The following is a 23,860-nucleotide window of genomic DNA, read 5'->3' as shown; positions in this document are numbered from 1 at the left end:
GTTGATGGTAACCATTTTTCTTTAGGTCCAGTCTGCAATGCCCCTCCACCCCCCATCCCCCTGCCGAATTACAGCCTCAAACATTCTTTGAACATTACAAGACCGTGATATAAATTTGTGAAGTCAGTGGAATTACATCAGGGCTCAATGTAGTCCTGTTTTGTTGGTTAAACATCTGATATGATAGCTTCGTGACACATGCTTTCTTTTAATTAACTGTGATCAGAGGTGGGAGGGTGATGTGTCATAATGATGGTTATTCATGTGCTCTGTAGTAAAAATTGCCTCTAAGCCTATGTCATCTGTGGAAGATTTTCAATTTTTTAATGTGGTCTGCATGGCCTTGAGGTTATTATGAAAGCTTTTAAAATTCTAAATAGGTTTCATACTTGCTTCTTTTTATTTTTTCCCCTTTAGCTCATATAACATAATTTCAAATATGCAATGATTCATATATATTGAATATATATTTCATAAACATGAAACCATTTTTTTAAACTAGAAAATTTGGGCCAGGTTTCTTAGAGACTCTGTTGTGAGTGTTTTACAGTACATGTCTTTCCATAACCCTCCATTCAGGTCCTACTTCACTCTTCTGAAAAGCAGGATTTGTACATTTGAAAACCAAATGGGACCTGATGAGAAAATTTGCTACTTCTGAACATTGCAGGGGTCAATTTCAATATACCATGGGCTAGGGAAATATAGGCAGAATTACTTGGGGCTAAGAATTCTTGCCTTTGAATAGAATAATCTGAAATGACTACATGGCAAGATATGCAAACATGGACTTCCAGCTGAGAAGCTTGGTATGGCTCTTCCAGGTAGTCATCTGTTAGTCCTTGCGAAAGTTTCTTCCTGCAAACCCAGAGGGTCTCAGCTTAAGTTTTTGGTCGTAGCAGCACTTTTATGCCCTGTAAGGTCTTGAGGTATGTATTCTCTGACAAGGATGGATTGTAAACAGTTGCCATGCCATATCACCAGGGTAGCAGGGAATACTGTTAGGATGTAAATTTAGTGAGATTTGCATGAAACAAGTCTGTTAAGATAGAGGTAATTGAGGCTAAAAAAAAAAAAGGCACAGCAGGCGATTGGTGTCACTTTTTCCTGAGTTTGGGCTGAACCTGGGTGCACTCTTGTAATCAATTTCAGTTTGTGTCAGGAGTTCGCCCTAGATTACTCCAAGATCTTGTAAGGTGATCTGCATACTGCAGAAGCTGGAACTTTGGCTATAAACACCTTTTGTATAAATCATGTGTCCTTAGGCTATAGGGTTGCTAAAAGCATGTTCTGAGCAGGCTTCCAGACATTCAGAGGTCTCATAGTCATTTAGCATGACTCTAATATCTACTCACCTCTGATAAATCTGGCTTTTGAACAGTTGATTAGCTTTTCTTGGGATCTGCAGTAAGACCATGCCAGTGTGTAGGTATTCACGTAACATCAAGCTCTAAAATACAGCAGTCAAAATATGACATAAAATACTAGCCAGAACTGTCTAGGAATGCTGATTGTGCAATGGGTTTTACTCATTATTGAAGTGCTACTTTTACTCCTTAGCTACTTGTTGATGCAGTGGCCTCTCCTTCTGTGACAGGATGCTAGCTCTGGTTTCATGATACAAAGGCTTTGGCATCAATGACAGCTTAAGAAGTCCTGTTTACCACCCTAGGCATGATATGCCTTCTGCTGTTATGGTGCAATTATTTGTGTCCCTGTTCTATGCCCTCGGTCAGGCCCTCCTCCCTTTTTCCATTCTTTCTTTCTCTCCTAAAGCTCTGGGTCAGTTCACTGATCTGGTTCACACTGTCCCTCACAAACAGAAGTACCAGAACAACCGAGTGGTGGCATGCTACAGCTGTGAGGGCAGGAAGAACAGCTGCCAGGATGAGGAGGAAGCAGTGGGAACTCCTTAATTGATGCTGCTCAAGTTCCTGAATCGTGAAATCACAGCTTTAGTGTAACTTCCTGCAGATCTGTCCTTTCATTCATATTTGTTCCATAAACAGTCTACAGACTGGGACTTGCTACCATCAGCAGTCTTTCAGAATTCTCTTTTTCTTGTCGTGCAAAAATGTAAAGCCACCAAGTAGTCAAATTGTGTTACGTTAGTATTAGTGCATCTTCTTAAAGAGTTCATCTTTAAAATTCAGTCCTTTCTGGAGTTCTGTGGAATTGTCACCAAGTCACAGCATTAAGTAGCGTAGTCAGTAGCAGAGGAGAATAGGGCACAATGGTGTTGCTGCTGGAAAGTAGTTATATTTCAATTATCAAAGCATAAGATGCCCTTTATTGTAAGCTAGATACAGACATTTAAAGGACAGGTATCTGCAGAATAATTTACAGGGCTTAACAGTGTGGTAGCAGAGGGAATGAGTAAGGAGGGACAACGATGAAAGTACTGTGTTCACACATCTAGTTATCTACACAAGCTGAGTGTAAGAGATGATTTTTTGACCTCCTAGAATTCAAAGTTTGTTGGCTTGGTTGCCTTTTATTTTTTTTTCCTGGCAAATAGCCTTAGTTGCAAAACCTTCTACCCTTTTCTTTCCTGCTTTGCCTAAGTATGTTTTTTTCTCTTCCTTTTTAATATACTTTGCCACACAACTATCTTACTTCACTAGCATGGTCTAGTTGATTCAAATGGATAGTCATCTGTCTTCCCAAGCTGAAGAATATGAATTATGGGCCATATTTGACCTACACTATATTTTTTATCTATATAGGCCATTACTATCTGGCCAACTCCTTACTGAATTGGCCAAAACAATCCTTAATGTTTGGCCTGGGAAAAATGAGTTAGTAGTGGTTTTTTTTCATTGAAAATGAAAAAAACAAGAAAAGGTGACGTTGTACCTTCTCCTCCTTCTTACCCCTTATATCTTCCTTTTTACAGAATGTTAAAGAAAGAAATTGTAAGACATACTTACTGCTTGTACTGATCAAAAATGCATGAATGTTTTGCTTCTTTACTAAAAGTGAAGGTTGGGATTGCAAATGAGTCACTGAAACCAGTTTAAATTGCGTACTCTTTATTTTCGGCTCTATTCATTTTTGAGGCCTAATTTTTAGGACAGATATCAATGACGTTCATAAAATGAAAAAGCTGGTTGTAGTGATGACTGCAATATGCTGTCATGAACTGAAATATTTCTGGAAATCTCTTGCCTGCTTATTTTCATGTTATTATGTAATGATTCCTGTGAGCAATACAAATGCTGATAATCATTATTTTTCAGAAACAGAAGGAATCCAATTGGAAATTTGTGGAAGAACTCCTTAAAAAATCCACTGATGCTCAAGTAAGTGTGTAAAGGAAGAAATAATGAACAAGGGAAGTGTCAGGGATGCTTTCAGGAAAAGACAGTGCTTGAAACAAAGTCAAACTAACAAGCATATTTTTGGAATTCTAGTGTGTTTATCACAGGTAAATGAACATCCTGGACGTAGCTGAACTATGGCAGTATACAGTTCCCTCCTTGTTAGCGGTTACACTTGCTTTAAAGTGGTTGTGCTTGATGCTAAATTGTCAGATAAAGGAAAAAGATAATTATCCTGGAAGGGAAGGTATTTGGCTACTCAGACAAGATGTATTCAGAATAAGAACTGGATGCTTAGAAAATGTAAACCAGATACTGAATGTAAGGATATCAAGTTGAGGAGACATGATGAGGGAGATAGTCAGTTGCATTGAAAATTCAGCTATATCCTCATCACAGCGGGAAGGTGACTTGCCTTGCTGAGCAATTTGTCTTACAGGCTTGAATCAAACTCTTACTGATAAGGTTCTAGTTTCTGAGCACTCATTTCATACCTTATCATTTTTCTTTCTGCAGAACTGTTAATGCAATGCTTCATGGCCCAGAGGTCAGAATTGACCTCCTTTTAAAATGCTTTTAAATATGCTGTTCATCACGTTTTTAAATATGTTACGTTGCAGCTCTGTAAATTTGTTCTGAAGTTGCATGGTACAAATTGCAAATGCTGTATCAGCAACACCTATAAAAATAATTTCTTTAATTTGCGTATGCTTAAGACAAGAATAAACATGGTTATTTTCTTATTTGGTCGCTCATGAAATAAAAAACTGTCTGCAAAGTTCTGTTGTTGAAAGCAAAAGAGGAATCAGTTCTTTTTTTTATTATTACTGCCTTGCTCATGCAGCAGCAACAGCTGCGGTTGAAGCTGGAGTATGGAACAATACTTGTTACAATTACAGTTTTTACAAAAAGATATCTTGTAGTTGTTAGGATAGTTGAAACAATAGGGTATTTAAAAAGTTGGAAGATCATGCTATACATAAAGTCTAATGTTTATGTAACAAGGTTAACTCTTTTTGAATGATTTCACAGTACATAACTGAATACACACACTGTGCATATACATTAAAACTACAGTGATGACTTCACTTATTGGGTGCTTACTGTTCTGTAAGAGAAACTGGAGAGATTTACATGAGATAAGAGGCATAAAAACTGTGAGTGGCTTATTAGCCACCTTCCTGTGTTGCATCTTCTGTGCATCAGCAACCTGAGAAACAGTAAGAGGACACTTGTAATTATGTTTTTCTTCAAAATATTCCTCTTTTCTTGTGAGTGTTTATTATTTTGAATAAAGATTACTCTGAAGTTGAATATATATAAAATATACAGCTTTTTGATGCTTCTGTTAAACAAGTATTGAGTTGTAGACAGTTTAGAAAGGCAGCTAGGTGGCCAAGTTCAGAAGATTCGAATAATGAGTCAGTCATGACACAGTAATATGAGGCAAATATCAGTTTTAATTTCCAAAGGCAACCACTGTTGGAATTAAAACAAACCCTCATTTGCCAAGGATATGTCTGCAACTATTACCAACCGTCTAAGGAGCCATCTAGTTTATTTCCTTTTTTTTTTTTTTATTTGTTCATTGTTTTTTCTTGCATTATGGAGTTAGCTGCTTGTAGGAGATGCTCCTTGGAGAGCATTAGTCCCTATATGTGTGTGCACAAGTACATGTAGGTACTTCTATTAAAAACCCCATCCTGCTTCCTATCCCTGCACACCAGCCTTCTTGACAGTGTCTAGGAAGGAGATTTTCTTTTACCAGTAGACATGTCCATCTCCTCTGTTGATCTGTCAGCTTCATGTGGTCACTCTTATCTTATCCTTTTGCATCTCTGAAGTATCTGCTGAGTGAGTATGTTTGAGACCAGAAAATGTAGGAATGAGAAGCACAAGGAGATATCAAGAAGTCAATAATGAAATGAAACATGGAGAAGCAGGAAAAAGCAAAAGGGAGAATAGTGGTCTTTGAATGAACAAGAGGACAGTATTGATGATACTGCCCACTAACACTTGGCTTGATTTTGTTAGTAAGTCCTACCTGAGCCATCCTTTTCAGCATATACCCTCTGTTATTTATACTAGAGATGCACGGTAACAGCTGTGCAAAATAAGTTAGAAGAAATGATAGTGCTGAATCACTCATTTGTAAGAAAGGGCAGGAATTGGTGGTTAGAAACTTCATTTTTAAGTATATGGGAGCTTAAAAACTATCATGTTCAGTACATAGTATGTCCATCAACCTCATAATCCACTTGTGCTTGTTGCTCCCTAATTTCAAAAGCAGAATGGGAATATACAAAGGATGGGAGGAAATGGAGATGAAATCAAGTATGCATAGTTTTGTGTATTCAAAAGCATCTGAAAAAGGTGCAGATCATACATTTGTAATGTAAATTGATAATCTCCATCCTACCAGTAACTGTTAATTTCTCTTTGTGTGATCTTCAATTTCTATGTTGTGAAGAGATGATTTAATAGGCACTGTTGCAGACATGGATTTTGAGGGCAGGGGAGTGCCATGAAAGTAGAGAAAAGAATGGTCACCTTTGATGATGAATCAGCAGAAACTGGAGTTAGCTTTAACATCCTTAGGACAGCTAAGTATTGGGATGGAAAAATGACTAACCAGTGTTAAACCTGCAGCATTTGGGTAGTTTCAGTAAAACTGTTGAGTATAGTGATTCCCAGCAGAGAGAGGGCAGCCCTCATGCAGGCAGCAGAGCGCCTGAGCCACCTTCATCCAGGATGTGCCTGATTTTGGGGATGGTAAAGACTTCCTGAGGAGATGTCCTATGTCCAGGTGAAGGTGGCAGAGGGGTGCTGCAGTGCCCTGTCTCCAGGTAGGAACTCCTTCTTTATGATGTTATAGTCAGCCTGCTTTTGACCAAGGAAAAGATGTGAAGGTGGTATTCAGGTTAGGGGACCAATGGAGATGGGAAGCATAAATACTCTATTTGTGAGCTGTAAATAAACATAGGAGCAATAGTGGATACCTGTGCAAGTGTAGAGTGCTGCTTCCTTGGATAGATCCTTTGAGTTTCAAACAGTTGACAGACTGGTGAGTTTCTCAGCTGGAAACTGCTCCCTTTTTTTATAATTCTTGATGGATAGAGTTGAAGACAATTGCTCGTGTGAAAGATCTCCCATCTGTATCACAAAAAAGGACGTTTATGGGGAAACTAGTTAAATGAAGTATTCCCTACTTCTGTTGTAATTTGGATGTCTGTTACTGGGCTAATGACAAAAGTAGAGCTGGTTTACAATTCTATTTGTACTACAAAATGAAAAAGGCTGTACTAGAAATATTAACATAGCTGTATTTTTATACTAGGCAACATCAAACTGACTAAATTTATGGATTGTCAGTATAAGATGAATTTGTAGTTACAGAGTTTTATTGTAAGTGAGAATCAAAAGCTTTTTTATTCATAAGAACTAACAGCAGTCTGTCTTATTAGCGTTCTCTCATTTTAGAAAATAAATGCTTCATGTTGTTTCATTTCTGCCTCAATTTTGTCATACCTTCACTATATTTTTTTGTATAATTCTACTCTAAAAGAGATACAGAAGTATTTGTTGGAGTTCTAGAAAACCAATTTTGTTACTACAGTAGGAGGTCATAAGAGAAAAATGTTGTGTTTAGATACTACTATCATTTTGATAGTATCTGGTATTCTTCCCCTCTGCGATAAATTAAAAGCTGACTACCTCAAGAGTTCTGGTAGTATTTCCAGCAGTGCAAGAGAACATTTTAAGCAAAAGAGCAATGAGAGAGTCCATTAATCCCAGGGATATTTGAAGTCTGGAGAACTTTCATATTAAATTTGAGATAAAGCCTTCAGTACTATCCTGGTTTTGAAAACTGTTCTAAAACTATTGTTGGACAGATAAATAATCGTTGAAATTGAAGCTGCTCACAATACCATATTTACTGTTGAATTAATTTAACTGAAGCAGTCATTGTTTGTTGAAGTAGATCCTAAACATAATCCTATGCACAAATTACAGCTTTAAAACTAAGCATTCTCTTCCTAAAGGGTGTGTGTTTTGGTTTGGGGTTTTCTTTTTTTGTTGTTTTTTTTTGTTTGTTTGTTTTGTTTTGTTTGGTTTTTTTACATCTTTCATAATGTTAAACCATGACATGGGTAGATCTCTCTAGAGAAATAGATATGTTCAGCTGCAGTTTTTTGTTTTATATCAAGACTCTTCCTTTTATTCATAAAAAAAAAGCAGCTATTGAAAATGGCTGCAGTTCTGTCCCTTGTTTTTTTTATAAAAGATTGTTATTTTGGGAAGACTACTGATTTAATAGTTACAGTTATGTCGTAAATAAAAACAATACTTGAGGGTCACCTTCATTTGTAGGCATTTTTATTATATTTGAACTACTATTCTGTACATCTTTTAATGAGTCTCTCCTGAAGAGTTTCTTTTCTATTTCAGGGGTTTTGTATGTTGTTATACATAATGTTTTGAATATATAATTTTCTATGGCAACTGAAAATGCCTTTTCAATTTTCAAGTCGTTTTAGAAATAGACCACTTTAGAAGCCATACGCCCTACCTTAATTGTTCATGAGAAGGCAGATATGATTAGCAGTTATTGTAGATGATTGGTGTAATTGTTTACAGTATTCTGATAAAGTGTAGCAAATAATGTTTTTGACATGAATGTATAGCCAGGTAGAGATAAGTTAATGAGTTATAACTCCTTTGTGTAGCATTGAAAACAGGGAAAAAAGCAGCTCTAAGACATAGTAAGCTGTAAGAAGTAGCATTGTTGGTAAGAGCAGAAGTCCTGCTCTTTCAGTAACAGGTACTTAATGAAAGACTATTTTAAAACAACAACCACTAAACAAACAAACAACCCCCACCCAAACAAACACACCGCTCCCCCCAACAAACCCCAATACAGCCTTATGCTATCTTTTTCCATCATCTGGCATCAGTGATTTTTTTTATTATTATTATTATTATTATTGTTATTTTATTTAAGCCTTTTCTGAGCAAGGTGAGCTTGGGACATAATTCAGGATATAGCATTGTAATTGGAACTGAAGGGGTTAACTTCCCAGTATTTATCTGAGGAATGGTTTCCTTCATTCCCCTTCCTGGGTGTCCTGGTTTCAGCTGGGACAGAGTTATTTTTTTCTTTCTAGTAGCTGGTATAGTGTTGTGTTTTGGGTTCAATATGAGAAGAATGTTGATAACACACTGATGTTTTCAGTGGTTGCTAAGTAGTGTTTAGACTAAGTCAAGGATTTTTCAGCTTCTGATGCCCAGCCAGCACGAAGGCTGGAGGGGACACAGCCAGGACAGCTGACCCAAATTGGCCAAAAGGGTATTCCACACCATGTGACGTCATGCCCAGTATATAAACTGGGGGGAGTTGGCCTGGGTGTGGATTGCTGCTCAGGAACTAACTGGGCATCAGTCAGTGGGTGGTGAGCAATTGCATTGTGCATCACTTGCTTTGTATATTCCAATCCTTTTATTATTATTTTCATTTTATTTTTGTTATTATTATCATTATTAGTTTCTTCCTTTCTGTTCTATTAAACTGTTCTTATCTCAACCCGCAAGTTTTACTTTTTTTTTACTTTTTTTTTTCCCCTGATTCTCCCATCCCACTGGGTGTGGGGGGAAGTGAGTGAGCAGCTGCATGGTGCTTAGTTACCAGCTGGGGTTAAACCACAGCACTGGGGCTAGGGTTTTGAGTCATAAAACTCATCCTGTATCTTTTTTTATTTTTCTTACCCCTTTTATTCCTCTTCAGCTTATTTTATGCAGTTAGAAATTCCAGGCCTGTATAGTGTTTGGATGTATTTGAAAGCTAGAATTAGGTCAGGGGTTTCTCTTGTCAGAGAACAAGTTCGCTACTATCCCAGAGATATGTTAGACTTACATGTGTAAAAGTCTTCCCTTAAGACAACTACACAGAAGGTGGTCCACTAAAGCACTTTTATAGTCAGCGGAGACAATAAAGCCCTTCCAGGGCTTATCATCCTATACTTATCATATTAAAGTAGATATCTAAAATAGGCTGGATTGAACACGTTTTCAGTCTAAGCATGGAGCTCCTAATATCCTACCTCTGATGCAAGTCCAGTTTTGCTGACATCAAAAGCTGGATGAGATGAATCCCACTCTCAGTATCCCACTATTACAACCTGAATGCTTCACTGTGTTCAAAGTATTTGGCATTTCCTATTTTCTTTCCTATGAGACGCCTTGCTTTTGTGTGCAAAATTTGGAACTGATGAATACGAAAAATGTGGTGTGGTGTCGGAAGTTTTTTGTCTGGGTTTTTTTGTTGGTGGTTTTTTTTTTTTTTTCTGGTGTTCAGGTACTTACTTGCCTTTGATTTAGAGCTGTCTGGGATGTTAGCAGTATAACCATGTTGCAGAGATTTGAGAAGGAATATGATTCGGAAAGAAAAGATCCTCCTGTTTGGAACAGAGAAACATGAGTTCTCAGATAGTTACAGCTTCCCTCTGTATCAGTAGTGAATGAGCTTTCCTTTGGACTTACATGACAGAAGCGCTTAAATGTTCCGCTAACTCATGCATTCAGTATAGCTAATGCCCCATTTACTGTTTTGTGAGGGTCGGTCTGTACCATGCAGTCATGTTTCCAGTTAGGCTCACCTATTGAGTGGGCTGTTATCTTAATGAGTCTACAGCTCTGTGGACGCCTGAAATGGTGCATGATGAACTATTATATTGGCTGGATTGCAGGTTGTAATTGTCAGCTTTTATCTTCTAGTTCATTGCTCATATTAGCAGATGCATTTACTCAACATTATAAAATTAAAAATAATTTTTGTATTTGGAAATTATTCTTAATAGTCTGGTAATATTGGGTTTATGTGTAGACAAGGTGATGCTCCCCTCCTCAAACTTATTATTCCCTTTTCAAGACTGCTGTGTTAGAGGAACACTTACGAATGCATCTTCAGTGCTGTTTGACTTTGTGTAGTTTCTGGGACTTGAACCTATCTGTTGTCACCATACTCTGGGATTATTACAGCAAGAACCTGGTAAGTAGATGACTATATTAAAATGTAGAATTGCATGTGGATGGTCCTTGATTTTGAGCAATTAAGTCTGATTCTCCAGTAGCAAAGCATGATTGCTATACTTTTGTAAAACTGACTAGTCAATGGCAGTATCCCTATATTTGCTATATTTATTTAGGAAATCATGTTTAAATACATGTTATGGTCCCTTACATTGTGTCATAATAGAATGAATTCTAATATATTCTTACTCTTATTTTTTCATCAGGACTACTTATTTTAAGATCTTGCAAAAACACTTTGCACATAGTTACAATGCATTTTTATTTTTTGAGTTGTACTAGGAACATATCCTTTTGTTTGTGTGAAGGATTGCATCTTATTGCCTTTGGAATATTAGCATTTACTGTTACTTATAATCTTTTCTGTTTTCATTTATTCTTTTAGAACAGTTGCTTTACTGTTCCTTGGCTTGGTCTGAAGGGTCTGGCAAATGTTAGTAAAACTTCTTTGTCAATGCTTGAGTTGGTAAAGAGTTGCTGTTGTGAACAGCAGATCCCCACCCTGTACGAGTCCAGCAACAGCTACTTCATTTTTGTCAGCATTTTGGCACGGATGATGAAGGAAGCGGAGAACAGTGGCGTGCATCCTTGGAAACAAATTAAAGGACGGTATGGCTGGTATTTAGTTTCCCTCATGTTGTAAGAGGTCTAGTCAGTCAGACTGCGTGGCCCTTCCAGCCACATTCCAAAGCAAGCGGGGGGTTGGGGGGGGTACTGTGCTCGTGAGAAAGTGAAGGGGATGTGGGATCCAGGGCGATTCATAGTTTGAAGAAAGCAGTTGTTCCCTGAAGTTTGTTGCCAGCTGAGGCTGTGAGAGGGTCCAAGAGCTGGGTCCAAGAATCACTTTGGCACCTAGCCTGTGGTGATTTTCTTAGTCCCACAGGCCAGGAATTTGGTACACTGGCAACCTGTGCAGTGGTACAACCCTACTGCCAGACAGGTAATGTAATTAAAGCACAGAAGTTCTGTCTGAGCTGCATGGAAGCCATGTGTGTTGTCCAAGAACATGCAGACTGGCTCTTGCTAGGCCTGCAATTTCATTTATATTTCCATATTCTTTTTCATGGTTTCCAAAATTTCTCACAATATTGTTTTTGTGAGGGTTTTAATTTTTAATTTATTTTTGAATTTACTAATTAAGAGTTATGGTCAGTCATGATATAAAAAACCCATAAAATATATATGCTCTAAATCAAAAGCCTGATGTTTTATATATTTACTGAATCCTTAAAACTTCTATTATAGTAATGAGATTGTACTGATCATTAAAAGTGCTTACTTCAAAATTTTTTTTCGTTGGATATAGAATACTTAGAATTAGTTTTGCTTTGGGGTTTTTGTTTGATTTTTTTAAAAAATATTTTATTAAGTATTAACAAATAGAATTAAATTTTTATTAAGTATTGTTAAAATCTTTTTGTATGCAATAAATATATTAAAAATGCACATGTGTATGCACACCTTACAAAATTATGTTGTATATTTCTCCCAAGAAAGAAGGGTTATCTTGGCTATCAGAAAGGGAAAATGTACCTAATGTCTATGTACCTTCACGGGTTGTTACAGTCAGTAAAGTTCAGGTTTAAAAATTACTACAACTACATAGAAACAAATATGTTGTTGGATGCTGAGTCAGTGTCTTGCGTTAGTTAGTAATTTGAATTAGCCTGCTCTGTTTTTACTGAAAACAAATTACACTTATATTTTTGTGCTATTATAGCTTGTTACTTTCCCTAATTTAAGAGGGGGGAATAATAATACGCAACACACACTGTGTCAGTCTGCTCAACCAGTATTCATCTTTTTCTACCTTGAATAAATCAATTACACAAGTAGCAAAATTTAACAGCCTACAGCTATGATTTTGGGATGAACTCTGTTTTCAGCAGCTAACCAAGCATTAATTGATGCATGAATAACTTAAATGCCTGTCAGTAGTAATTTACTACTAAACAACATTAATTGGATTTGCTGTAATTTTTGGTGGCTAGATTTGATAACCTCAGCACCATTTCCAACTATTTTTCCAGGTAGCAGAATAGGAAAACAGCATTTATGGATGTTTAACTACTGTATGTGGAACTTACTTTAAATTCAAGGTGAAGGATATACCCAAGGTTTTAACTTTTTGATGTCTGTGTTTAAGCAAGCCATTTTCATTTCACTCCTTTGTCATAGGAATGGTGACATTTATTTAAAAGTCCAGATCTGAGCAAAGATCACAGAAAAAACACTTACGTAAAAGCTTTCTGCTTTTTGTCAACCACTTCAGAGTTGCAAAGTAGCAGTGCTTCTCACCATCAGCCACTGTCCTGTAAGCAATACAGCTTAAAGGTTCTTAACATCCTCCTGCTGAAGAGTGGTTTCTCTCCCAAATGCCTCAGTTTCCCTGTTTTCTCTCAAACTTGTTGTCCACAGTCCGTATAGTAGGTGTGCAATACAGGTCAGTACAGACTGTGGCGAAGCACTGTGGAAAAGTAGCTGTCCATCAGAAATCTTCCTCTCCCTTTTGCTGCAGTGATTGTTAGGTAGGTGAGCCTTTGATCACAGCAGCTGTGGCAGTATAACATAAGAACAGAAATCAGTAGCTCAAGGAAGGAGGGTCCCTGGTCTTTTTAATTTTCTTTGTGCCACATGGAAATAAGGGATTTTCCAGGGAAGAAGTTGGGTTACAGGAATTGTTTGCTGTTGCGAAGAGATGCCACTTGACAACTTCCTTCCCTAGCAGCCCTCATGGGCTAAATTTAATGTGAAGGCATGGTATGGAAGACACCCATCACAGACAAAGTAGAGAGAATCTGCTCATAACACTGTGTTCAACTTTGTACTAGAGTTTGGATGAGGGAGAAGGGTTAGGCTGTACCTGGAGTTGAAAACTCTTAACATGTACCTTGTATTAGGAGCCAAAAATGAAGTAGCATGTTTGTTCCAGTAGCCAAAAGAGTAGAAGAGGGGAGGGAAAAGAGGATATTTAGGATTTAAGGGTTATTGGAAGAGGATAACTGTAAACTAAAATAATGAAAATACAATTTTAGTCTATCAAGCAGATAGAAAATTGTGTACTTTAAGAAACCTTCTCTTTCTTGTTTTTTTTGTTTGTTTGTTTGTTTTCTTTAACGTAGAATTTATTCCAAGTTCCATCGGAGAAGAATGAAGGAGCTGACAGAAGTGGGGCTGCAGAACTTTTTTAACCTGTTCCTCATGCTGGCAATTGTTGCAGAGACAGAAGATATAGTGAATCGAGTGTTGGATCTTTTGGATTTCCTGACTCCATCCTCCCTCACTGTGTCTCAGAGAGCTCTCATCTGGAGAGGTCATTTTGCTTTCCTTTTAATTTATGTTGAGAAGAACATGGACATTAGCGTCCTAGCTGAGAAACTCTCAAATGCTTTCCGTGAGAAGGCAAAGGAGTTTTTAGTAACTAAAAATGACTACGCACAGAAACAAAATCTGTGGACTCTGCTTTCAACCTACATTGATGGTGTCCAAGAAGTTTTTGAGACCAGCTGCTACTTGAGTCTTTCTGAGGAAAAGTTGCTAAATGACGGCTTTACTATGCTGCTGCCTGCTTGTCGAGGAACTGAACTGAGTATGGTCCTAAATTTTCTTCAGGTTGTTCTAGCCAGACTTCGGTAAGTTATTTAGTTAAATTGTGGCTATAGACTGGCATGTTGGTTTTGTGTTTAGGGTTAAACTGTAGTTCATATTAATTTCTTACTGAAATAGAGTAAAAGGAAAGAGAAATGTCTGGAGGACTGTGAATGATACATTAAATTTAAAAATCCACCAATACCTCACTGCATTGAGAATCTTAGAAATGTTTCCTTACTATTTCAGGACATTAGGTTTGACATCCCTGATACTTTGTTATGAATTAGTGGCTCTGTAGAAAGTCATCCAGTTCCTACTGTTTCAGACAATACCATCTTTCTTTTGACACAGAAACTTTCAAAATTATTATCTGTACTAAATTACTTAAGTTAGGGGGTTTTGGTGTTTGGTTTTGGGTTTCGTTTTTTTTTTTTCTTCAGTGAATCTATTCTATTTTTCAGACTCTTCATTCTTTTTTTTTCTGTTTCAGCAAGGTTGCAATCAAATACAACAGTTATGGAGATTTAAATACTTGTCTGGGGTTCAATACGAAAGAAGGAAATCATATTTTACCACTTTCAAGCAGTTTTGCTTTGATGTACTAGTTCAGTTTTCAACATCCACAGTGCCCTTCAATAAGCATATTTTTGTCTACTGATGCCTTTGAGAAGTAGTCCTCCAGTTTGAAGCCCAAACTGCCTTTTTTTTTTTCTATAAGATATTAAGAGGCAGCTATTGATCTGCCATTACTTCAAATGTGCAAGACTGAAATATGTGGAAAGAGCTGTGGAGGAGTGCATAATAGGAATAGTGAGGCCCATATGCAAGATCTCTCTTTAACTAGGTTCTTTGTTATTGTCTAGTAGTTTGACTGCAGCTGTCAATAGCTTATACATCCAAAGACAACTGTTTTTCAGGCAGTCTTTTGAAAAAAAAGATGAAGCACGAAACTAAGTTTAGTTGATTTATTATTTATTATTTCAGTTCAACTGAATGTATTTACTGGAATAAATTGGAGACTTCAAAAATACTTTGACATTTTCTCCATTAGCTAATACACAGCATTTGTTGTGTTGTTTTTAAAGATGAAATACGGAGAAATTTGAGATTGGTGAAAAAGTTGCCTATTTCATAACTTGGCTTTATTTCGAAGCTTTCCAGAACTGGGGGTTATGTGATCCTCTTGAAACATAGAGAGGCGGGCATAGAAGTTCATTACAGACTTCTCAGGTCATCACAGACAAAGTACAGGACAGTATTGGTACCTTTTCTTACAAAAAGGTCTGCTGAAATATTTGAATTACCAACACGCTCATATATTAATTGGTGTGTGAGAGATTATTAGAGCCTTGTTTTTAACAGTTCTTCATTTCAGCGTCTGTATTTATACATTTGGTTACTGTTACCTGCCTATTTATCCCATCTATGGAGAACCTTAATTCCTTAACGCTTATAAAACACTTTGATCTGCAGGCTGTATGGAACAGGAAAATGTTACTAGTTCTCTCTCCCACTTTGACAGACTCACTGAAAATAGTCCTCTGTTGCCATACAAGTAAAACAACACTAAAACCACTTACTTGGTTCAGAAGATTTGGATGACTTTGTGCCAGCCAGATGTTAAACTATTCTTGGCTTAACCAGACTGATTAGGCCTGGTCTGCCTGCAAACTTGGAAAGGGATGAAATGGTTCAATGCTATCCTCTCTCCTGTTTTTAAAATCCAGGCAGACTTAAGATAGTAGGCCATTCATAAATGTAATTTTTCTGTAGATTGCACTCTAATAATTTTATAACTGTATGACAGGGAATTTACAGGTAGGAAGGAAGTGAGATCACTGATTAAAAGAGAGAAGCGGCTCCCTTTAGGCTGTTAGGAAATAATAACTTCATGTGCCACTTTCTGCAAACCCCAGATGATGGCTCACAGGAGCATTCTTTATTGCTGATTAAGTAGCATTATGAAAATACTGACTTGGTTACGTTAACTAAATGCCTCAGTATTTAAAGCTTAAAATGTCAAATAGTTTTAGCAGTCCCCTTTAACATATCTTGTTGGATTGCTAGAATTGCATTCCAGGTTTCCCAGTTGCTTTTATTTGAGGATACTGTAAAAATGGCAATCTTTCATTTGCAGAGTGAGGTGTAGCCAAAAGCTGCTCTTTAATTATAGCTATTCATGCTGCTATGTTTAAGGGTCTGTCAGCATTTCCACTATAAACCTTTATTTTCAAGGGTTTGGAACATAGCAGTGAAAACTTGCTCTGGGCTAAAACTTGGCATACAAGGTTTTGAAAGTGCGCTTGTTTTCTTCCTTTCTTTTTTCTTAAAAGGCATCTGAAAAGAGACCCCCACCTTCACCATTTTTACACTACTGTGTTTTAAAATAACCCTTTCCAGGTTTTTCTTGTATTTTTCTTGTCTGCTAGAAAAGTACTGGTAGCTTTTGATTGTTGTATTTACCTATGCTTAGGCTGTTTTTAAGTAAGCTTTTTTTTTAAACCAAGTTGGGTTTTTTTAAATTGTTATCATTATGATTATTTTGGTGTCCATATATTTAAATAGAACTGTGACTTGGTAGGAGAACTCATTTTTATTAGTTTTTGATAATGTGGTGAGTGGATAATTGGAAACAAGATGCTACTTGCTGGCACTTCCAAGTATTTGATCTTCATAGTGAGATTCAGTATGAAGTGTAAGATTGTATTTTAATACAGTCCCCTTTTTAAAAACATATGTAAAATAAACAGTAAACAATGAAGAAACTCCCCAAAATAAAAATACAAAGCGCTTCCTTCCTATGTTTACTTTGAGCATTCAGCTTCTAGCTCAGACATAAGTTCTTCCTTTATTTTTTGTTTCTGTTTTTAAGTTTTAGAATCATGATTTTTTTGTTTTTCTTTAATGAAAGGTAAATGCGGGATGCTTGCCCATGTGTGTTTTCATTTGTTCCAAATCTCTAGTACTACCCGTCATCCGAGTGCCTTGTGACACAAAAAGGAACTGTAGGTTAATAAAAATACAGGCATTTAATGGATTTGACAGAACTTGCTGTAAAAATGGACACAGACTCAGAAATCTGCTGAGAGCCTGGAAACAGTAGGTTCCGGCATTGCAATATGTTATTCTTAAAAGAAATGCTTGAGAACTGTTAAAATGTCTCTTATTGTAATCAAGTATTGCTCTGACATGAGCTTTCTCTCGTTATCATCATCCTGGCATTTGGGGTTTGTAGTGTATTACCACTGAGTTACAGGATTATAAAATGGAAGTACATGCCCAGGTGTAAAATCACAGCTGTACTCCTAGTTTCAGGGAGACTTGCTACTGAGTCCCATAGCAGAAATAAGAATTACCACAAACCTAATAACATAATAAATGGTAATTTTGTTTTGAAAACAATTCTTGTGTATTTATGCCCATTTGTACTGTTGTGCCAGTGTTGAAGGACATGAAAAGTTATTGAAAATTTCAGTGTGTAAATTTCATAAGCTCTACAGGAATACTAATCAGGTAAACCTGTCTCTAATTAAAAGTTACATTAATAATTGAGCCATGGATAACAGCAGAACTGGATGTTTCTATCTGTTAGAGTGTGTCTAGCCTTGAGGTTGTGAGAGAAATCACGATAGGAATGGATTATCCAGTATATCTTTGCTATGGAAATGTATAGTCATTTGTAATTTTTTTTTGCGTTACTTGCCATCAAAACAGCCTGTGGGAAGCTTTCTGAGACCAACAGAAGCCTCTCTCCCCCTCTCTGTTACCATGTAAGTCAGGAGATAAGCTCAGGAGGAGAATAGAAAGGTCCTTCCCCCTCCCTCCTTCTTTTCTTCCCCCTCAGGGGTTTTAGTGTTAGTCTTTGTAAAACGCATTTTCTGATGTTGAACTTCTGAAAACTGTATCCAGAAGAGTTTGGAAGAGCATGAGTCCTCTCTTACCCATCCCATCCTGTGAGTATATTTAGAGCTACCAGCTGTGATGTACTGATAAGCACAGAGGGCGACTCTGACTAAACCACTGAACTGAGAGTCAGAAGATCTTAGTTTGGCTCTAAGATCTCCCAGGCTTAATAAATGACCCTTAGAAAGACATTAGAAGTTGCTATGAACTTTGTTTACTTGTGTGGAAAAAGGAAATATGTCTGTCTTTTTTGACTTCACAACATAGATCTTATGCTTGGGGACCAAGCATGCCTTGCTGTGTTAACTTGACCTATGGTTTAAAGTATTCTTAGGGTTTTTTAAAGTTCAGTTATTCCGTTAATAAAACTGAGGTTTGAATGAATGTAAAGAAAATCTAGTTTCTAAATGCTTTACGACATGGTAAGCAAGCACTGCTTTAGAATATAGCAGCATTTTGAGAGGTTTGCTGTGTCTAAATCCTTAAAAGTAATGTTACCGTCTTTTGTGGGAATACTGGATGTGCTCTTAGCTACAATTGTTGCCTTAAGGTATGGCTCTGGTAATTAAAACTGAATTTCTTTTCTCTTCCTTCTACTTTGTGGGATTTGAGTTGGGTTTTTTTTCCAGGAATTTTTTTTTTTGGTATAAACATTTTACACCTTTGTCCCTTGTATTCTGATCTTCAAAGATGACTAGCTAAAACTGACGTGTTTTGATTGTATGTCCTCTGCTCTGAGAGTATTACTATACAAAGGAATGAAATGAGCTACAGTGTGCACTGGAGCTGTGTACCTAATACTTTGGTTATAGAAAGTTTCTGTGTATGTTTAGCATTGGTTCAGGTTTGCAAGAATATTCACTTCCACTTCCCACCGCCCATTTTCTTGAATCAGTAGGTGGCCATGGGAAAGCTGAATAATCGCTTAAAATCAATTTCATATTGGTGTTTAAGATGTAATAGAGAGCATCTCCTTTAGAAGGAGCGCAACAAAGCTGTTGATGATGGGGCTGGAAGGCATGTCCTGTGAGGAGCAGCTGAGGACTCTGGGCTTGTCTAGTTTGGAGAAAAGGAGGCTGAGGGGTGACCTCGTTGCTCTCTACACCTTCCTGAGGAGGGGATGTGGAGAGGGAGTGCTGAGCTCTTTTCCCTGGTATCCGGTGATAGGATGCGCGGGAATGGTTCAAAGCTGCTCCAGGGGAGGTTTAGACTGGACATTAGGAAGCACTTCTTTACCGAGGGGGTGGTCAAACACTGGAACAGGCTTTCTAAAGAGGTAGTCAGTGCCACAAGCCTGTCTGTTTAAGAGGCATTTGGACAACGCTTTTAATAATTTGCTTTAGCTTTTGGTCAGCCCTGAACTGGTCAGGCAGTTGGACTAGATGATCACTGTAGGTCCCTTCCAACTGAAAAATTCTATTTTAGAATCACTTTAAGAATAAACTGAAACAAGAAAAGCTGTCAAAGGACGTTCTGATTGTTGGTGCCCAAACAAAGCCAGTCTTGGTAGACATCTGAAGCTAAAGAAAGTGGAGTCTAGTACTCGGACATCAATCATGAAGATACACAGCTTTGTCCCGTGTGCTACAGATGGAAATACTTTTCTGTGTTTCATCCATTGTATCCATTTTATCTACCAAAAATTAACGCACATAAGCTTTCTGTGGCCTACCTGACAGCAGTACAAGACTTACTGTTGTGAAAGAGTAAATCCACCAAAAAAAGAGAGTAAAATCATACCCAGGTGTACTGAGAACCTGCTGCTTGGGACCCTGCAGTTGTTCAGAGAAATATGTGCTCCCTGAAGGACATAAAGCACAGATTTGTTTTCTGATGGAAGTAGCTCACTTTTGAAACTATTTTCCCCAAATTAACTTTCCTCTCAGTTTTCCTTCTTTTATTCTTCACACGAGGTGTGAGAATGGCTTTTCATACGGAGTATTTTTTTGTTGTGCATGTTAGACAAAGAAATACTTTCGCCAATAAAACCATTATGTGCAAGTAGCCTTCTAATCTCTTAATTTTGATTGTTTCTTCGTTACCTTACAAGATATATATTTCTTCTCTCTTTAGGATATCTCTTGTCAGATTTAAGGCTTATTTAAAATGAACAGAAAGCTGAAGCAATTTTCTTTATTCCATTTCAGTCTCCTAAGGCCTATTTCCCCCTGGTGAGCTCATAGCAACAGGGGGGTTTAAGGGAATTCAGCTTTCTGCAAATTAATGTCTCACATCATGAAAATTCAGGACTTTTTTTTTTTTCCTATATCTTGAAAAAGTAATACAGTGAGTGCGAGTATTATTTCTTGCCAGCGGGTGGAAGATGAATGATTTTGTCACAGTTTTACTGCTTGATGAGCAGTGTCCTGAGGGTCAGGCTTAAGTCTGTGTCACTATGCTGCTCATTACTCTTGAGCTAAATAAGGGCTGATTGGATCTAAATTGCCTAGCACACGGGCCGCAGATGAGCTCAGTGAGTAGGGGATGACCTGCTATTCAGGCTGGGAGTAACCCCGGTGTGCAAATGCTGCATTAGAACACCGTGGGAGAATGAGAGGCTACCGACCGCTGCCAGCAAAAGAAATCGAAATGTAAAAACTCTTTGATGCTGCAATGTTAGAATTTGAAATGTAGGAAGTGACAGGTTGATGGTACTTATCAGCTTTGGCTGGATTAGAGAACAGTGTCATCTTGCTTATATAATGACAGAAGAATGAAGCTAGCTCCCAAGTACTTTGTGGTGCAGAGCTGCTGCTGTCAGAGTCAATGCTGCCTCCTATCGACAGTCTGTGCAGAAGGATGGAGAAAGCGGATGGATAGGCGTCTTGGGATGAGGTTCTCGGGCTCTCTAGTGTACCAGAGTGCACTCTGTGCCTCTGCCCATCTGTTCCCATAAGTTTCTGGTCTCTTCTCTTAGCAGAGAATTGCAAACCTGATTGACAAAATAGCAAGTGTACATTTTTGGGACAAGAGCAAGCCACCGTTGTCTTCAGGAACGGTTAGACGAGTCATCTACATGCACTGAACTATACATGTGTGTCTCTGCTTCACACAGATTATTTGCCTTTGTACTCTTTTCTCCATTGCTAGCCCCTGTGAAAGGGGGTCATCTCTGGAGAGGAGAATTAATTTGTGCCTGCATGTTTTAAAGAGGAGAAAAAAAAATGTGAACGAACTCAAAGGAATGTTCCGTTATGCTAACTGAACACATGAATATACTTATCTTAATGGTGGAGGATGAAAAGCAAGCAAAGCACCTGCCGGGTGCTGAACACAACACAGATTGTAGTGGTTTGTGCAGTTCTGAAAGATTCGGTTCAGTAGAACAAGCTTTTGGGTTTTGTTCCCCCCACCTCCATCAGTGGTGCTTTGGAAACTGAGTAATAGCTACAATGATGATAAAAAGCCACTTGCTTAATTTTTTCCAAATTTGTTTCAGATTCTGTTACTGACCGCTGTAACCTACCAGCCTCAGCTTCTCTTACTACTAACTTAGGGGACTACCTCATCAGCAAGAGCAATTTGGTGCTCTCATGAAACCAGTGACTAAATGAAGAGAAGGGATGACTCTAAATACATTCTGTGTTTTCTGTTTACTGTTTTTCTGTTCTCTGTGTATATACTATTTGATTCTTCTTCCCCTGGGATGCTTTTGCTCATGATGAAATTTCTTCTGGGACATAAAGCAACTTGCAGTTTACTTGTTTCTGGGTATTCATAACAAAAAAGGAAAAGAAAAGAAAACAGCAGCCTTACAAGTACAAACATTTCTGTGAAATGGTGTAAGTCTATGGGAATGAGAGAGAATATTTTCATAAAGAACGTAATTAGTGTGAGGCTTCAGTGTTACTTGTATTATCTTGGTATTATCAGTGTTTAATGGTATCGCTTCTGATCACTGAAAATGAGGAACTGTTTAGCACAACTAGTTGTAGTAGATGAAAATGAGTTACAGAGTTTGTCTGAGTTTGTGTGTGGACAAAAATTACAGGGTATTTCTCTGTGTTCAAATGGAAAGCGGAACCAGAATTTAAAATTACTTTGATATTTTGAAAAAAAAGAGATCATCAGCAAGAGGAAATAGCGAAGGGCAAGTACTGAAATTAGGAAGAAGAAATACAACATATGGAATGCTTGGCGTCACAGCCATACTGTGAAAGTATGGGGAAATAGTATGCACCATGAGGTGAGAGAAACAAAGGGGATCTCCACACCTGGGGTTGGTTAAAGTGAGGTCGCTACCATAGCTGTTACCCCATCTGTCTGTCCTGCCCTTGCTTGTAGTCTTTGGTGCCCACACAGCACAGGTGGCTGCAAGGTCCAGTATTGTCCCTGCACTAGCACAGTTTCTGCCTGGTGTAGAGAGGAAAACTAAAATTGTTTGTCAATGGTAGTTCAAATGGATTCCGTTGTATCTTAAAAAGGGAGTGGGGCGTGGGTGTGGTACTTATGTTTTCACCGCTATTTACATGGATATTTATTTACATGAATTTGTAAGACCATAGTGGCTGTAAGAAAATTTGAAATTTGATTGAAATCTGTCTATTGGCTAACTTTTAACGGTGACTTTCTCTCATGCACACAACCTGTACGATATTAGGAAGCAGGACTTAATGTGACTCAGCTTAAGAAAAAAATAAATAAATTTGAATATCATTGTGGCGTGTGTTAATAAAACTTGTGCAGGTGAGAGGAGCTGTGTATTCCGTCTGTAGCTGTAGTTCTGTATGCAGTTCTGGACATGTCAGTTTACAAAATTTCTATGAATGAATAGAAAATCGGAGAGAGTCACAGAAGGGAATTATGAGAGTAGGAAGTTTGTAGAAGTTTGAAGGAACCAGTTTTAGCTAGGAAATGTTGAGGGAAGACGTGCTGAAAGTATCCAGTATGTAAAAGGATGTTGCAAAGAAGACAAGTTGTTGTTGTTCTCCATGCCGGTGAAGAAGGAATTGGCTTAATTTGAGGCAGAAGTTCAGTGTGGTTATTTAGAGTAGGCTGCAAATGTGAACACTCTGGCAGGCTGCAAGAGACAGTTGTGGAATCAAATTTAATTTTTTTTTTTTACTTTTTAGACATTTGACAAAACATTTGCCAGCGGGTAGTATTTGTAAGCTTACCAGACTGCTGAGATGAACTCCCTAAATGACACTTGAGATGGTACCCAGCCCTTCACTTATGTTTCTGTGATTTGATATTAAGGAGCGCTCAGTGCAGTTGGTGATTGATTAGTAAGGATGCTTCCTAAACAGTATTCTGTGCTTTTCCTTACAAAACAAAAACTCAGTGAAATTGGAAGGTAAAGAAATTGTGCCTGAAACTGTAGGCTGCCATAAAATTTAACTTTGGAAATCTGTCATTCATTTTGATTTGTAGTATCTGCACTCTGTTTAATTTTCCCTTTCTATTTGGGGGGGGGGGGAAGTTGAACTTGTTTAGTGCTTCTGTGTCCTACTAGTTCTCAGAATTTCTGGAGTGGGAGTGCGAGGGTGGCTCGTACTGTGTGCACAGCACAGCGGCTCTGCTGAAGAGGGTGCTGGGTTTTCAGTGCTTTTGTGTTCACCTTGAAATGTGTCTAGAAAACTACTTTGAAAATGCTTTTTTAGACATTTTCTAAAGAAAGCTAATTGATACAGGGCATGTACCGGTGTGTTGTCCTGTTTTATTTGGCTTGGAGCAAGTCCAAGTGCCATTAATTGCCAATGCCTAAATGCTCCAGCTTTCTTTCCAGTGGTATTAAACCAGGGACGGTGTGAAATGAGCCTGAAATAGTAGGCCACTCTATCCTCCCTAAAACCAAAATGGGAGGAGTAGAGCATACTCTGCAACGGTGCATCATCTCCTGTTGTTGTGGGGGTCCCTTCCTGACATTGTTACTGGGAGGAGCAAGTGGAGAAAGGTAAAAGCAGTTTGTGGTTTACTTAGTTCTCTGATAAGCTGGACATACTGTCTATTCTCTCTTC

The 23,860-nt window shown here is 37.9% G+C and overlaps 1 protein-coding gene across 1 annotated transcript in view; it reads left to right on the top strand.

The window, feature by feature from the left end:
• The window catches only part of MMS22L (MMS22 like, DNA repair protein), a 97,923-nt gene that overhangs the window by 22,806 nt on the left and 51,257 nt on the right, over positions 1-23,860 (top strand). Inside the window, exons 11-14 of the mRNA XM_075046648.1 lie at positions 3,240-3,302; positions 10,246-10,365; positions 10,792-11,015; positions 13,529-14,038. Coding sequence (XP_074902749.1) covers positions 3,240-3,302; positions 10,246-10,365; positions 10,792-11,015; positions 13,529-14,038 — 917 coding nt within the window. The remainder of the gene's footprint in view (positions 1-3,239; positions 3,303-10,245; positions 10,366-10,791; positions 11,016-13,528; positions 14,039-23,860) is intronic.

The sequence above is a fragment of the Buteo buteo genome, chromosome 15 (assembly GCF_964188355.1).
Source record: "Buteo buteo chromosome 15, bButBut1.hap1.1, whole genome shotgun sequence".
Classification (NCBI taxonomy): domain Eukaryota; kingdom Metazoa; phylum Chordata; class Aves; order Accipitriformes; family Accipitridae; genus Buteo; species Buteo buteo.
This window is presented reverse-complemented; position numbering and strand designations above follow the sequence as displayed.